The sequence below is a fragment of the Meleagris gallopavo genome, chromosome 8, assembly GCF_905368555.1.
Source record: "Meleagris gallopavo chromosome 8, MGAL_WU_HG_1.1, whole genome shotgun sequence".
Classification (NCBI taxonomy): Eukaryota; Metazoa; Chordata; class Aves; order Galliformes; family Phasianidae; genus Meleagris; species Meleagris gallopavo.
In genome coordinates, this window is record NC_139411.1 from 11,235,827 (window position 1) to 11,253,384 (window position 17,558).

The 17,558-nt window shown below is 45.9% G+C and overlaps 1 protein-coding gene across 3 annotated transcripts in view; it reads left to right on the forward strand.

The window, feature by feature from the left end:
- The first annotated feature begins 1,043 nt into the window (after positions 1 to 1,043).
- MCU (mitochondrial calcium uniporter) overlaps positions 1,044 to 17,558 on the forward strand; it is an 81,076-nt gene continuing 64,561 nt past the window's right edge. Inside the window, exon 1 of one of the 3 annotated variants that reach the window (XM_085229673.1) lies at positions 1,044 to 1,282. In XM_085229673.1, the coding sequence (XP_085085799.1) occupies positions 1,151 to 1,282 (132 nt within the window). In that variant the 5' untranslated portion in view covers positions 1,044 to 1,150. Of the gene's footprint in view, positions 1,283 to 1,933; positions 1,964 to 17,558 lie in introns of those variants that run through there. The other 2 variants (XM_085229674.1, XM_085229676.1) reach the window with 2 other exon arrangements.

The following is a 17,558-nucleotide window of genomic DNA, read 5'->3' on the forward strand; positions in this document are numbered from 1 at the left end:
AGCTGGGTTTTTTTTTTTGTTTGTTTGTTTGTTTTTGGCTAGAAACAGTCTTCTGGGAAAGAAATTTGAGCATCTACTGTCTAAGAGTAGAAATCCCTGCCCAGAGTGATATGTGTCCACCTGGGCAGGTTTGGTTCACCTCAGCACTGAAAACCAGTTTGGCAGCTAGAAACCCAAGCAAACAGCCCTCTCCCCAAAGCCTCTTGCATCCACACAGAAGCTGGAGCTGCTGCATCTGCAGCAGGTGGAGCCTCAAATTAAAGCACTCAGGTAAGCCAATTTGATCTTCAGACATCTAATGTCCCCCTCGCATAGATGGGCTGGCAACCTGTCAGCGTCAGAGCTTTGCTCTAATTGCAGAATCTGATTGCAGCAAACTTCAAGTGGTTGGTACTGTGCAGATTCTGAGAGAGCAAAACCAAAGGATTGCTTTGGAGGAGCTGCTTGTTGCTTTACACGCGCACTGTGTACTTCTGGTGAGGTGAGGAAACGCTGCGCACTGGGGCAATGGGAGGTTCACAGCTGACGTCCTGGGGGGTGTCGGAGTCCCTCTCGGACAGGGAGATTTCCCTGTCCTGATTAATCGTTCTCCAACCAGTTGCCTTGGTGCTCAGCTTACAGCAGTGCATTTGCTGACTGCCTTGCCTGCGCTTTTTACCCAGCTTGTGCGCTGCCCTGAGCGCGGCGGTGCCGAGGGCTCGCTGCACGCCGCTGAGACGGGCATTTTCTCTGCACAAGGGGAGCCGCCAGCTGCCACCTCACGAGCGCGCACCCACGCGCACTTCCCGCCGCCGCCGTAGCACCGGAGCTCCGCCCCTCGCTCCAAGCCCCCGCCCCTCAGCACCGCCCCCGAGGAGTTTCCCCGCCCTCCAGCCCGCTCGCGGTCCCGCCCGCCGCCCGCAGGGAGTCGGAGGAGGAGAGACGAGGCGACGACTAATCGCCTCTCGGAACGGCGGCCGCGCGGCGCCGATTGGCCGCCCGGCCCGGCTCGACGAGCCCCGGGCCTGCGGGAGGGGGGCTGCGATTGGCCGCCACCACCCTCCGGCCCCGCCCCGCCGCTCCTCCTCTCCCCCACCCGCCGGGCGGCAGCAGCAGCGACCGCCGCCGCAGCGCGAGTCTGGCCGTGCGCGCGGGGCGGCTCCAGCGCGCGATGGCGGCCTCGGCGGGCCGGTCCCTGCCGCTGCTCCTCTGCCGCCGCCGCGGCGCTGCCGCCACGATCTCCGCCGCCGGCTGCTTCCCGGCGCTGGGGCGGCGCCGGCAGCAGCAGCAACGACACCGGACGGTGAGTGAGGCGGGAGCGCCCGCCGCGGGACCGTGCCCTTCAGGCGGCGGCCGGGGCGGGTGCGGGGCGAGGGGGCGGCGGGAGCTTTCCGCCCGCCCGCCCGTCCGGAGCCGGGCCCGCGGGGGGCTGCTGCGCCGGCGGCAGCTGCGCGTTATTCTTAGCGCCGCGAAACTTGAGCGGGGCGGCGGCCCGCCCCGGGCGGATCCCGGCCCCGTCAACTTCCCTCGGGCACGAGGGGGGGTGGTGGGGAGGAGCGGCAGCGGAGCGGAGCGGGGCCGGGCCGGGCGGGCGCTCTCCGGCCGCGTCGAGCTAACGGAGGTGGTGGCGGCCGCCAGGTGGCGCGCGGGCAGCCCGTGGGGTCGCGACCGGCACGCGCCTCGCCTCGCGCCTCGCACCGCGGGGGTGCGGCGGGGCTCCGGCTCCGGGGGTTGCGAGGGGTCGCGGCGCTGCGCGGGCTGCGGGGGGGGGGGGGTGTCCGCGTGCGTGGAGGTGCTGCGCTGCCGCGGAGATGTGGCACGGAGGGACGTGGGCAGGGTGACCCGAGGGCGCTTTTCCAACGTCGCTGCTGCTGTAGTTCTGGTCCGCTAAGCGGGCAAGGTGTAGCGTGCTCACGGGGAGACGCTATTGCTCAGTGCCTGAGAAGTGATGATAAATGGACCTCCTTGAATGAGAGCGGAAATGGTAAATGCTTTGAAGGGTGATCCCTTCAACAGGAGTATATTGGAAGAAACTGCATCTAGTGACTTGACTTCTGTGAGTGAATAAGGGAGAACCGTCTCAAAATGGGTGAAGTGTGAAGAATGGTATTTAGATAACGTCTAACCAGAGGGAGTATGAAGGTCTGAACTCTCGGGTGAATACTTGGTTTAGGAAGGTTCTGATGGCGTTGCAGTCATGTCGGGAGACGAGGGGCTGAAATAAAGCATTTACAGCTTTCTGATGTGTTTTGAAAGCAGTAAATAGACTGCTGTCGTGTCCCCTTCTGCCCAGGAGTGGGTGGATGTCTGCAGCTTTGGAGAGGAGAATGGGCGAACCATTGGTTTATGGAGCAAAGCATGAGAGCTGCTGGTGTGGAGGTTTAAGTGTTGCTGTAACATTGGCTATGGAAGTGGGCGATGGGAGAGGCAGGCAAGCAAGATGAGGTGGGAGTCTGGTTCCTTTTTCTGCGCAACAGCTATGTGAACAAAGTGGCAAAGAATGGGAGGAGGAGGAGTGATGAGGAGAAGCCTGACCAGTGCTTGGCAGAAGAGGTTTGGGCTGACGCAAGGCATGCCGCAGCAGTGCGAGCACACAATTCCTTGTGCTGACTTTGTGAGCAATGGCAGGGGAGCTCAATGCTTGGTGGGCTATCAGGGTGTTGGCTCTGCTAACATCTAGTAGCACTTGTAGCAGGCCTAGATTGTGAGACTGCCTATTAGCAAGGTCTTACAGTGCTTCCTGCTGCTTTCCTGGCAGGTAGCTTGTCCTCAGAAGCATGGAGAGAAAATAATGTAGATGTTCCTGAGAGGAAACTTCCTTAGGAAGCGAGAGAATGTCCTCATTGGCTCCCTGCTTGTTCTGAGAGGTGTGGGTGTTAAGGGTAAGCTGCCAGAGGTACAAGCTCTGCGCTGCTGAGATGCGGCGCGGGTGGGAAGCAGCCTTTTATGAAAAAGCTTATTTTGTGAACCTAGGGATTTTTTCTCCTATGCATGATGTTCGGTAGACAAAAGACTTAAATACATCTGGTTTTGCATGTCAAATGCTTAATCTTTATGGCTTTCACCTGTAAAGAATAGACTCTTGTTATTATATTAGTGTATGTAACCAGCTGGCTCAGTTATGTTGGGTTAAGATGTAATTGGTTGTTTCAGTTCTGGAGAAGAATATCTGCAGGAAATCGAGGGCTCAGCTGCATGTGGTGCTCTGTGGTACTTAATCTTTGTGATTCTGGGTAGATGGCAGACTCCTTATAGGCCTAAAAAAGAGCAAGAGAGGACTACGCCTGCAGCCACTGAACAGCCTGCAGTTATCAAGCAGCAGCAGGCTGGTTTTAAAAGCTGCCGTAGATGAGAACCGGAGTTACCTATGGTGAGAGGTGTGCTGAGTGGAGCAGGATTTTGGTGCCGACACTGCCATGTTGAATCCCACAGCGAGGAGAGATGGGTTCCACAGGGTGAGAAGTCCCAGGAGGAAGATACAGTGAGGGCTGTGCTGAGCTGTGCTCCTCATGGCTGAGATGCATGCGGCGCGGCTCAGCCGCCCTTCCACGCTGTGGCCGCAACTGTTGCAGCGTCAGCTTTCAAAGGAGCTGTTGCTCCCCTGTGTCAGGATAACGTGGGCCCTGTAGCACCTCATGCCCTGGCTGTTAGGAGCTGTAGTTTGTTGCCATTCTGTTGCCCATCCCTTGAAACAAAGTTACTTGAATTTCACAGAATTCACCTGGTGGTGCTGACCGACTGCCAGCGCTGCAATTGCTGGAAGAACATCTTGGTGTGGTGTCTGGATTTTTGCTGAGGAGGGAAACTAGCAGGCTTCTTTAATTAAATGCACTTCTGTTTTCCTGATCTCGCCTACTGCCGATCATAATTTTAAAATGGATGATTAACAAGCTGAAGAACTGCTGGCTGTGCAATGGATTGAAGGGGCATAAAAGTGTTATGCTTACTAGACCTTTGCCTTCCTTGACCTCAACTGTTTCCCATGCTGGGATGTGGAATACTAAATTCAACCCTTCCCTCCTCCCCCAGGGCTTTACTGTGGAAGTCCATGTAGATATTTTACAGCAGTTTTGTTCTATTATCTCCTTTGGTCTGATTTTTTTTCTCCATAGTGTTGGATGAGTGATACATTCATTTTCATGGGATCAATGGTGTGTGGGCTGTAGAACAAGAGCAGATACACTTGATGTCACTTGGAAAGTCAAGATAGGATGTGGCTTGAACTGAAATATAAATAAATCCCATCACAGCAGAACGTCTATAATGTAAGGAGCCCTAGCAATTGTTCACTTTGCTGTTAAGATGGAGCTTTCCACTAGAATTCCCTTTCCTCCTGATACTTTCCTCACCCCCTTCCCACAAACATGTATTTGCTGCCCCGCTGATTCCTTGCTCACCTCACCCTGGCAGGAGGTGGCTAAAGGGTAACAATTTCTGGTAGCTATCATTAGCACTTGCCCACTTCAATGCTGCCTAATCTAGTTAAATGCAAGGCTAAATGAGGTCTGCAGCCTCCTACTAGATTTACTGTTACAACAGAAGCTACAGCTGAATGCTCATTTGAAATGTTCAAAAGTAAGGAAACTTTCAGTGTTAACCTCAAAAAAGAAAAGGGAATCTGTGCTCAGCTACTCATGGAGCAATGGAACTAAGGTGGGAATCTTACGGCTTAGCTTTTTCTTCTATTGTTAGATTCCATTGGGATTTCTTGCAAAAATGATCAGGAAGACCCATTAGGTGTATGGAAGTGGCTAAACACTGTTTCATTCTTACAGAGCATAGTAGGTTTTGAAGGGATGCTGAACTGGAAAAAAGCATTTCAGAGCTCTGTTGTGCCTGTGGCACCTTTTTCTTGCAGGGAACAGAAAAAAGCTTTACTTCATAGAGTCCAGAAATACCCTTGCAGGGCTGCGTATGTGTGAAAGGAGTGATACTCAGAGAGGGGTAAATATTAGCAGTGGGTGACAATTACTTGTTAGTAATTCTTTTTTTTTTTTTTTTTTTTTAATAGCCCAGTCTATGGGAATAATCAAGAGTCTGTATGTAGACTCTGTGATGGGAAAGGAAGTTACGGTCATGGTGAGGTTGATCCAGCCATTAATACAGAAATTCCAGGGCAGATTTTCTTCCATCTGGGGAATGTTTCTCAGCTATCCGCAGACAGGAGGGGTACAGCTCTGCTTACAGGAATCAAGGAAACAACCCAATGCTTTTCGTTCATTTTCTGAAGCTGTTTTTAGCCTCATCTTTGAGATAAGATCTTTCTATGAGATTAGCTTGTGTGCAGTCTTGAGGTGAAACTTAAGTTTTAAGACCTTGCTGCTATGAGTCACTTGCTTGCCATTCTATAAAATAGCAAACAGATCACAAATTGGTCATTTAAATTACTTCCCTATTTGCAAGTGTTCGCTGTCTGTGGAGGTGCAGAAATGATTTTAGTTTGGGGATGTTAATTATTTGTTTATTGAGCAAGTGTTTGTACTGTTGGCCGGCAGTCAGCTTCCCTCAGAGCTCAACTGCTGCTTTATGCTGCATGGGTAGTCCAGGGCAGCTCCCTCTGCTGAGGAGGAGCAGTCGCAGTATCTAAAGTGCTCTTGAGATAAGAGATCGTCTTTGATGTCACTGTCTTGCTGTTGGTTGTATTTTGGTACTGACTTTGTGAGGGCAAACTAGACTGAGCTGGTGTTAAGGAGTGTTCTGTCCTTGAGTATGTAATGATGAATAGAAAATGACTTGTCTTTTTTCCGTTCAGGTTTTGGCAAAGGGTTTTCTTCGCAGTACTAAGGGCTCAAAATGTTATGTCATCTCAATGAAGATGAGAATATGCAGTACTTGAATGTGACGTGGAATTATTTTGCAGTAGGGCAAGCCTATGGGGCATCGCTTATGTCTTGTGTAAAGTATGAAGTATGGCTGCTATCTCTTTCTGCATTCTTGGCAGCTCTTAAGGAATTAAGAAACATAGAACCACTTGCATAAGTAGGAGAGGAAAAAATGTGGAAGGCAGCCTTGTTTGAGTGAATCACTTTTTTTGGCTTCCCCGGGAGGAAGAAGGGATTGCCACGCCACAAGGTCACTGTCAAATCTCTGAAACTGTTCATTGGAATAATTAAAATAGGTTTCCATTTGGATAGATAACTTGTGAGGGGCCTACTGGAGGGTGGCCATGGCTCCCCACAGAACAAGCTGCTAAACCATGGCTGCTGCAGGCTGACCTAAGCTCAGCAGGCTGCTTTCACAGCACTTGTGTGAGACTGTAACTGTGCACGGAGGGTGAGGGGAAGTTGTCCTGGTCCACCAACAGACCTCTTCCCTGAAGAGTGCTCAAGGCTTGTCTGGTCTTAATGCTTTCAGAACGGTGAATTTCCATGGGGAGCACGGCATACCTGCCAACCCAGAGTGTGCTTAGCTGTGCTCGGCAGGCTGGTGTGCCTGCTGGGCTGTGCCAGGCTGTGCCAAGCACTGTCAGTTGTCCTTCTGGGATACAAGAGCATCTTACCTGCCCCCGTGACAGCTGTAACACAAACTCTGAATGATTAAGTCTTGCATCCTGTCTTGTAGCTGCCTTGGAAGAAAACAGTGTACTTTGAGGTTTTAGCCTCAAACTTTGTGGGGTTCAAGAAAATTCTTTGTGAAATTTATTGCTGATTTGAGAGGGTTTTGGTGTAATTTTTGGTGAAATTGTGCTGTGCTAACCATTTCTACTGCTTACGTCATGCAGGTTTTTAGTTGTGCATGTTGTTATCTGTTCCTTCCATTTAGTGAAGCTCACCTGGACTCAAAGTAATGTGAGTTAGTCAAGTGGTTTCCAGATCAAGGTGCGAAGCCAATGCTTTTGAAATGTATGTAGGAGCAGAGTGTGTGTGGGGTGTGTGTGTGTGTGTGTGTGTGTGTGAGCTGGGGACATCTGAGCCCTCTCAGACAGGAGCTGCATGGAGCTTCTTGCTGCACAGCACCGAATGCGGGGTTATGTGAGGATTCCTTTGCTGCAGCATTTCAATTCTGTTAGTTGATGTAAATGGGTTGAAGGTAGGAAACCAAGTAACTGCATTTATTGTATTAATCTACGTGCAGTTTTGGATGGGGAAACTCACTTGTCGGTCCTTGAGTGAAGTGATCATAGGCAGCAATTGGCAAACAGCATCCTTTTCTTCCAGATGGAATGGAGTTTCCAGCCTGCCTTCCAATTTTCTAAGTCTGCTGCTGGAAAGGAGTCTAGCAGAGTCTCTTTTCTCTGTTCTGCATAACCATGTTACCTTGAAAAGCACTGAGCTAGGCAAATCTTTCATTGTTTTATTTTGTTATGTCGTATTTCCTTGAGCTGTGTGCTGAGTTTATTTACATGGTCTCATGTCAATTGTGGCTGTACCTTGGAGCTGCTAAGGAAAAATGCATTCCCTAAATACAGTGGTGTAAATGCTTTGTTTCTACCTTTGAGACTTGTATGCTTTAGCAACTTTAAGAACCGTCCAGTTAGGATCTGGCATATGTTCCTTGTAAACTCGTCGCTTTGCCAATGATCTGTAGAAGATACAGCTTCCAATGAGCAGGAGGTACTTCCTTGACATATGGGCTTGCTCACTGTCAGCTAAAACGTGACTTGGTGGTGGCTGCTGAGCCGTGCCTGTTTGCTCCTTGTCAGCTGCTGTTCTTTGTATGGCTTCCTTCCTCTGTTTGTCTACCTGTCGCTTGGCTTAGGTACTCCAGACCTCCTAGGTAAGATATGGGGTAAACTTCAAGCCCTCTTTGTGGTGGAGCACTCCAGGAAATACTTAATAAATCCAATGAAACAGAAGTTCTAACTTGAAGTAGAGTTTAGATTTCCGTAACAATCTTTCCCAGGGCTTTTGAGGCTTAAAAACCCAAGGTTGCATGAAGCCCACAATGTGATCAGTGTCTAGTTTTTAGTCTTATCTTTATGATTAAAGCTTGTCTTCCAGCAGATCCAGTAACCTCTTGAGAAGCACTGTTTGCAGTGCTATGCAGGTTTTGTTTTCCAGGCTCATTGCTCCAGGATCCTCTTTCAATTTCTTTGCTTCTTGGAACTGTACAAGTTTGAAAACACAGAAAAATGACTGTAGATGCTGCTCTTAAACCTTGCTTTTGGTCTTCGACCGAAAATACCTTCTAATGATGCTGAGCTTTTCATGACTTGCAAGTGAAATCTGTAGAATAAAGAGCAAAATGATATTTTGTTGGCCACAATGTAATCACAGTAGTGGGCTCTAAGGCATGCTCTGAAATAAGAGATCAGTTTGATGGGTTACTGTAAAAGAAAACAGTTGATTTCTGCAGTTAAACAGTTTTAAAAAACCAACAGCAATGATATTCTAATAATTTGTCTGTCATCTTTCTTAGATGTTTGAATTAAATGTCAGTGAGTTTTCCGCCTGGCAAAGTACCTCCAGAAATGAGAAATAGAAATATTACTCTGACAGATGAAGATTTTAAGAGAAAAATGGGCCGTCTAAAGCAGCACAGGTGTGAAGGAATATCTCAAATGATGCATTAGAGAGCAATGGCCAGGGTCTGCACGGCGCTTCTTTGCGTAGCACTTCTGTGCAACCACTGCTGTCATTATGCATGCAGTGCTTACTGCTGGGAAGTATCTGACATACTGCGTCCATTCATGTTTTCTAGATGAAAGGTAGACAGGAGCCATGTGCTGCAGCTGTTTAGAGGTAATTTAAATTAATTGTGAGCCTCTCTGAAACATTGTAGGGGTTCTTTTGAGGGGGAGAACTGAGAGGGGAGGCTAGCAGAGAAAATAATCTCTTTCTCAGATAACAGAGACTGGAAAAAAGGATGAGATTTTGCATGGGAAAAATGATTCCTTTTTTTGTCATGAAAACGCTTTAGTTCATCGTGTTACTTGGGAAATCCTCTTGGATTCCTGCAGGGTAAGGGGGAGTTGCCTGATGTTCTGCTGGATGATGGAGCACGGCGTGTTTGTAATGCATAACAACATCTGCTGTGTCAAAAGCTCCCAAGGGAGACTGCTGCTCACTGCAGGGCTACTCTCCTTATCAGAGGACTTGTTTCAAAGCAGCGATAACAGAAATTCCATTGTCCAAATATTGGGTTGATTTGATAATTACCCTAATAAGTGTTGTATTGTTTCCTCTCTGAGTTTGGGGATATTGCATTAAGAGAGCAGTCTTCTTCATTTGGACTCGGGTGTAAGTGATTCAGGAAAACCAACTCAAGTCTCTGTCTTAAGAAAGAGGAGTTGCGTTCCGAGCCACGTGTACTGCTAGTAATGAAACCAGCTCTTCATGTTCTCCTCTGAGTTAAATGAATATATTAAGGCTTTTTCCCTTCCTGTTGCAAGCTACAGATAAGCCGTTCTTGTGCTTTATGAACTGCCTGGAAAAAATACAGTGAAGTGCTATTTGGCCGTCATTCAGGCTGTGGCCAGCACTGTGTGCAGGGACTGAGCTGAGGCTGCAGAGGATGCGTGGCTTGAGACCGTTTCTGTGCAAGTGAAGGCAGTGCGAGCAAACAGAGTGTGAGGATCCAGGCTTCATTTTGGCTGCAGCCAAACATGTGGCTGCCCAGGCTTACCCGTGGTGTGCTTGCTGCAAAGTGGCAAGCTGTGGAATCAGAGGTAGCTTAGCTGCTTACAGACAGCACTCTTTTTTTCTTTTTTCTTCTTCAAAACTTTCTCATTAATGGAGCTTTTCTGATCATTGAAGACAGTTGTTCCTAGAACTCGCACTCTTCAAAAGTGTAACTGAATGCCACGTCATCCACAGAATTTACTGGTTTGGCATGTTAGGTGGGACTCTGAAAGTCAGTCTTCCTGCAGATCTGTTTTCTAGGCACCTGTAAAAGTGGAATTGAAAGGAGAAACCATTACAAATGTAGGAACATTCCTTCCTAACCGCTTGATGGAGTGATGAGATTGTAATTGCCAAGGAATGTGAAGCTGTTGGTCCAAAGCAGAGCTTTGCTTGGAAGCCAGAAAATCATGAACTTCTCTGACCACAAAGTTGAGTAGATTTATGCTGTCCAAGCTTAATTTCATCTCAAGAGTAACTTTATCCGAAGATAAATACTGTGACTCAAATTTGCACATGTACTCATGAAAAATCTATCCCAATTGTGAATCAGCCAGTCACTCTGGTGTGTAGGAGTGACCGTTTCCATATTTCCTCTTGGCATTTAATGATTGAGAGAGTAATCTTAAACAGACAGTTCCACGAGTACTCCTCTTCATTATTTAGCTAAATTGAGTAGGGCAGAAGATGAGACAATGCAGATTTGGGCTTTTGAGTTGGCGGCAATGTTAGAGGAAAGGTCTGAGGCTTTGGGTGTGAGGCTGAGTTCAGTGGAGCTGCTGTTTTCATGACCTATTTCTTGGGCAAACATGGAAATAGAAATGGCTGTTGGTGGTGCAGATGAGATTCTGCTTTTTTTTTTTTTTTTTTTTTTTTTTGTCTTGGGCTGAAAATCATCAGACTCCAGTGTGATGCATTCTTACTTCTGGAGATCAGGAGCTCAGCATCCCAAAATTATTCTGGTATCAGTGAAGAGGAGGAATTACCCGAGCGTAGGTCAGTTTGAAACAAGTACTTTCATCTCCTAAAGGACTGTTTGTTGTTGTGGTCAGCCTGTTGTCGTTAATGTAGTTTGTACTCCCAAGGAAGGTGGGTGTGCAGCTGACTCATCCTGAATGCTTTCATCCACATTTGTACTTCAGGAGATCTGGCAACATCTGTGAGCAGAGTTGCTGTGATTAGACTGACTTTTATGTAACGGAGCGTGCCGTGCAGGGCTGCTCTTGGAATTAGAGTTGAAGCACAACGGTACTTTTCAAGGCAGTATTTACATAATTTATATAGATTTCTACGCTAGACAGCCTGCGTTGCTGTGCACCACTCAGCGGATAGTTGTATCTCTGTGTTTGCTGTGTTAGTGTGCGGGTTTGATGGCAGCAGAGCTCTATTTGCCTCCTTCAGAATGGGATTTTTATAGCCACAAGTTCGTGCCAACGATGCTTCACGTTGGATTCGGACCCAAGAATATATGCAAGTTTTTTTTTTTATGTCTGTGGGAATGTGGAAGTGCACGAAGAAAACTGAATTGCTGTAACTGTGCTCTGAGATGCCATAAAGTGTATGGAGGCTGTGCTGTGTGGATGACTGACGGCGCTGAATGGAAACCTCGCTACCGTAGAGGTGCTTATCAGTACTCTGATCACACTGAGTTGTCTTTGCTAAAAAGTGAAGTAAGCCCTCATCTCGTTTCTACTGAACGCACGCTCAATAAAGCCCCAAACCAACAAACAGCGCGTAATTCCTTCTTGATAACTTTTCTGGATGTCCCCCTGAGATGGGTTAGCCTGCGTACTGCAGGCTTTCCTAGAGAAACCTGTGAATGATAAAGCTTTTCAGCCTTTTGTCATGTTTTCCAAGCTTAAGACACTTTCAGTTTTCATAGTAGTCTCAAATATCTCTTGAATCTTGTTTCTTTAGTTTATGGTGCTTAAGTTCTCAAAAGCATCTACCTTTTTTCTCTGTTTGTGAACGTGAAGTGATATAAAACACATCTAGATGAGTTATTTTGGCCATAATTTGCCTTGAAAAGAGTATCCCTGGAATGTTTCATGTGAGCACGGCTATATTTACTTGCTAATGACTAGCTCAGTTTGCATGTGAAACTTACTTAATACACAGTGATTAGAACTCGTGTTTTGTGAGCTGTGTTTATAACTGCAGCTCTCCAGCTCTGGTCTCTCTCTTTGCCGAGATGAAGTTTGCACCTCAGTATTCACTGTCAGTCATACCGATTCACGTGATGCTTTTCCATTCTTGTTAGCAATCTCTTCAAGCTTTCCAGCCTGTAGCTTGTAAGAATGAATAGATCTACCTCAGCTTGTCTATTATCTGAAGAAATGGAACTGATCAACAGCATCTTCCTTCTTAGTGCAAAGACATCTTGGTGAGTCCTTCAGCTTCTACAGTGGGCTGTTTGAGGTGCATGAAGTGCTGGCGCGTGAACTGTGAGATCAGCATTGGAAGTCTGTGTGACTCTGTGGGAGGGAGATTCTGATTTATTACATGCTACCTGAACATAAAATCCTTCCAACAATCACTGTGAAAAATACCTACAGAATTCACTGCAGAACTGAAGAATATTACGCTGGAAAGACATTGTAAGTATAATACCTTTATCTTCTTTAAAGCAGATAATGAAGTTCAAGGTGAGCAGTATTGAAAGTGAACTTGATAACATGCTAATCTGTATAAATCAGTCTCTCAGATTCCTGGGGAGGCTAGTATGCCAGTCTGCAGGGAAGGATAAGGGTAGTTCCAAAGAGAGGAGAACTCTTAGAGCAGATGAAGAATGGAGTGTGGCTGAACTATTGCCACCTGTTGATGTTTCACTTGGTGATCTCTTGCTGTAGTGTTGCAAGGTTTTGATGGCGTTTTGAAGCAGTTGGGTGATTTTAGTTTCTTGACTTAAATTCCAGTAACTCTTGTGAGATGATGCTGTTGTTACCTACGGTGTGGTCTTTTTGGTGCTGTTGCTGCAATGTATTTTTTCCCCCTTACATAATAGCGTACTTAAAAAGAGAATAATTTTTTTCTTCAGTAGGGCTGTTGTCTACTGATAGAAGGTGTTCACTTCCTCCTAATAAGACTACTGAGTTGTAGGGCATTACTTGCTCTTAAAAAAAAATATATAAAAAAAATAAGTAATGAATAATCTTGGAGGAGCACAACCTTACACATACCACAAAATGTCTCTCTCTTTCAGCAGCTATGATTGGTGGTTGCAGGCTTGTGATGTGGCTTTTGCTGATAACTGATCTGATAGGAGAAAAATAACCGAACTCTGACTTGAGCTTGCTGCTTTTCCACCCACGGGTCTGATCAGTATTAGTCATCTCTTTCTATACACAGTAACTAGGATAGAGCTACGAAGCTCAAAGGTTGGATGTAGTTTGCTAACCATTAGTCCTTAAGAGAAGAGGAAAAGAGATGTGGCTTTATGCTGACTGCTGTGGAGATGGTGGCAGTGCAATCGATTCAGTTTGTTAGTTCCAGCTGGTAAGAATGAAAATACTTCTGTTTAGAGCAGCTTTGAATTGAGGTGAATAAAAACATGTGACAAAGCAATGCCACGCTTAGCTACTAAAAACTGCTGTTTCTCTCCTTGTTTGTTGCATTAGAAACATCCTGAGCTCGTCTACTGTACATGCTTTTACATTGTAGAGTGGGCCATGTGAATGTTAGCGTTTGATTTGTTGATTTAATCTAGTGCTCAGAGCTTGCTTTGGAGTGCAGGACCTCCTTCCTTGGCAGCAGCAGTCCTTGCTCCATCTCTAGTGAGACAGTGTTCCTGGAGTTTGTGGAACAAAATATGACTCTCACATATAGGCTTTTTTCTTTTATCTTAATCTGCTACTTAGGTAGTAATTGCCTTTCAATCTCCAAAACAGGCCCCTGAATGCTCCTTGTGGCCTATGTGGTTGACTGAGCGCCATTTCTTTAGACTGCCAAGAGCTCCTTCCAGCCCTGGTGATGCTGGAGGTACCCTTGCTGCTGCCATTGATGTGGCTGCTATTCTGTCTTTGTATGGTGCATACCTGAATGGGGTCCATCTCACCTCGTACATCAGTCCTTTCTTTCTTTCTAGCACCTATTCTGGTATTTCTGAGATGCTACGGCTCTGTAGAACTACTGAGTGTGACTAATACCTTACTTGCTGAAAAAGCTAAGTGCCAGTAGCCAGCAAGATTAATTGCGTGTAATGTGCTGACTTGAAGCTCCAGAGTCTCCAGTGATAAATGTCTTACTTGCGCCTTTCTGTCCTCTCCCTGTTCCTCTATCTCCTAATAACTGTAGTTTCTGAAGGCCTGAAGACAGACTCACACAGCACACATAGTGGTATGGAGTCCCTGCTTAACCAGCACACAGATTGTTGTGCATCGCTCCCAGTCTCCATGTTTCTGCAAATTAATTTTTGATTAAACAGCTTTTTGACGACTGTTAAAGCAGCACCCTCACCAGCCAGGCTGTTCTACGTCATTGTTGATTGACTCATCTTGTTGAGACCTTTCACTGGTGATGATTTTAAGCAAGAAATGTACACTAATTCTTAGAGCACTGCATAGGGATTCTAAAGCTTGTGGGGCTGTTTTCAGTCAGACATGTTGAGAACAATTTTTTGGAATACAAAGTTGAGGGTACGTGTTTGCATACAGCTTATCATTCTGTACTTATGTAAGATTAGCCTAGTTTAGAAAAATGACATGGATTTGCTGTCGGTAGAACGGTAATCTGGCTGGCTCCTGTAATAGTGACGATGTATGCAGTCAACAACAAATCACTTGCAGTAAATTGCACAGAGGTTCAGCATCAAATATTTATAGTTTTACTGTTGCTTTATTAATTCAGATGAGACCAAATGCCTCACTTCTATTTTTTAGATGCTGTAAAGTGGGAAGTTTATGTTCAGATTTCTTTGATTCATTTTGCTGATTCCATAGTCAAGCAAAATGAGAATGACACAGCTTGTGAGTGTTAGGGCCACCAGGATCTTTTTGGCCTCTCTCGGTCTCTTTGAAAGCATTTGTTTTGGCAGAGCTGTTTTGCAGGGCAGCCCTCCTGTAGTTGGAAGCGATGGACTACGAACACCTCACCAATCTTTTGGTTGGTTATATCACACTCTGGCTTTTCATTCATTCTTTCCAGTGGAAAAGTGAATGTTTGGGTTAGAGGACTCTGAACCTATTTGAATTAAAGATCTAAAGGTGTTTGTATTTTCAAGAGAAAGGGGAGCCAGTGCACGACTTCCCTTGTCCATATGCCTGAGCTGTGAAATGTGTGTGAAGAGGACAACCTGGTAGGAAGAACTGGTGTTGGCATATTCCAGTATCAGTACAAGTTTGCAAACTGGATATTCTCCTGGTTTTCAGAATTTGTAAGTGTGGGTTAATATGCACGAGTTGCAGGGTGACCCTGACTTTGAGAAGCTGCTGCAACTTTCTTTGTGCCCGCTCACTATGTAGCTGTGTGCTGGGAAAGAGGCCTCAGAGGAAGAAACTTTATGCAGTCCCCGTGCAGGCAAGTGACTGACCTTCATGAATCCTTCCTTGTCTGGATGCAAAGGAGCTTTTCAGAACACACTACCACCGCTGTGTGGATTTCCCCAGGTATGCTGTAAGTAAATGTTTAGTTTCTAGGAATCTCTGCCCTTTGAATGGCATCCTTTGAGTCATTCCTGGACAAACTGAATATTTCTTGGACCTCGTAAAGGATTTTTCACTTGTGATGTTAAACTGGCTATTTGTTCTGTTTTTAAAACTGCCTTTGGGATTGAGTTGTTCATGTTTCTTAAGTCTGAACTGGAAAGGAGGAAGTTTATTGTAAATAAGACTGCAACCAGAATCAGGCTGCCTGTTCTGCTCTCTAGACTCGTGTATGCATTAACTCCAGAATGCTTTCAGGAGGACTTTCTTTGTATGTAGCTCTTGTGACTTGCCAGGGATAAACACAAATGGGTTGTTATTTAATGCTGTATGATGGAACAGATCTAATTAGTGTTATACTTACTAGAGATATATAGTACATAGTGTACAATGCTGTTTTTTGGAGGTTATCAGAAGTTGACTTTTCTTTGCACTGAGGACATGTCTGCCTCTGCAATATGGCCATAAAAAAATCACATTCAAGTAAATCTCTGTGCTTTAGGAAATATGACTGTGGTGTCAGATACAAGTGGCTGTAATAGTACTGAAGTTAAATCTTGATTTGTGTGCAGTATAAATACAGGAGGTGGTTTTTGCTTCAGAAGAGTGGCAGAAGCTTGGAAGGTGTGAGTGCTTCGTAGCTGGGGAAGCTGGCCCTCCTTGGCAGCGTTCAGAAGGAGTTGAGTTGATACTGCTTCTTAGATTGTATGTCTCTTGTACCATCATATTAACCGGGCGTTTTCTCCACGTGATATCTAGTAAACCTAGCCTTAAGTGTCGGTGTTTAATGGCAGAAGTTGGCAAACAGCTAGGATAGAGATCAAACCAATGAAAAACTTAGGTAGTATTACAGAAATCTGGCTTAAAACCAAAAACCACGCAAATAACAGGGACGAATTCAGTGCAGTCCCTTCTGTTGCACCATGTCTGTCTTTCTCCCTTAGTGGGGGGTTTTTCAGTCTCCAGCAGCTTTGCTTATTGCTCAGAGTGAAACCAAATGGGTAGAAAGCAGTTGATTTGGAGGGACGAGTCTCACCTGGCCCAGCTCCCTCTTTGTGGTTGGAGGGCCTTGCTGCCTGCCACACGTGTGAGAAGCAGCTGTGTCTGCAACAGCAGAATGAGAAGCAGATTTGGAGGGGGCAGCGGCAGCCCCTGGGACAAAGCTTTGGGCATGGACTGAGCAGCACCTCGCTCAGCTGTGCAGCAGTCCGCAGCATGTGGTGAGTAATACATTATTTCTGCCTGAGAGTTTTGGGCTCCTGCTTGCTTTAGCCCTCTGTGTTATTTAATATGTTGTGTTGTAATTATCTGGCATCTTAAATCCTCTGACATTGCTTGGGTGTTATGAATGCCCTGTGGCTGGGGAGGGAACAAATTATTTGTAGATCAAGAATGAACTGTTTATTACCAGGACGTTTCCCTCTGGGGAAACAACCAATAACAATAAAATATATATGCCTTGTTTTCCCCCTCAGCCTTTCCCTGAGCCTCAAAGAAAATCTATAGCAACCCTGGAAACTATGGCGCAGACACCTCCAGTGCCTTTGGTACTTGTTTGTCTTGCAGTGGTATCTTCATGGGAGATCTCTCATTCAGCAGGAAATATTTGAAAACTTTGCAGAGAATACTTGAAGTGTTATTGCTTGTGTGTGTGCTTAGATCAGAATAAGCCTTCTATATTGGCAGGGCAGAGGACAAAGATTGGCTTTTTCAAGCGTGCAAGTGGCTGGTTAAAGCAAATAAAGATAACGCTGTATAAATATTTATCTGCTAGCTTGGTAGTGTGATGGGTGGGTGTGGTGTGGGTTTATTTAAATTGTTTTTTGGTTTTTTTTTTTTTTAAAGGCCAAAACTTGAACGTGCATCCTATCTCCATATCCAGCTTTTAATGAAGGAAAGCTGACTGAGGTCCTTATGGAGTGTCCATGGAGTTACTGGTTCTAGGTGAAGTTCTGAGTAAAATTGGGCCTTCTCTGGTGATTTGTCTTGGGAAAGGAAAAGGCATGCGTTATTATATACATATTATACACACATGGCTAATAAAGTTGTGTTGCTTTTTTTTTTTCCTTTTCCTGGCTTAGTGCTCTGCTCTAAAGCATGTCAGCTCTGTTCGGATGAAGGCAGTTGGTTTGTGGCTTACAGATGTGATGCTGATTTTTGAGTTATTGCTTACCAACCAAGTGAACGTGTGGCTTCTGTGCATTGCATATAAGGGCATTTTTTAGTACATACCTGGTAGCTTTGGGTAAAAAATCTTTTTCAAGTAAGCCTGTGGCTGTGAAAGGGTGGCAGGAGAAATAGTTTGCCTTGCTGGTGTTTCACAAATGTGTGTTGAAAAATAACATCTGTAGTTCTCTCAAAAATGAGGTGCTCTGTTGGT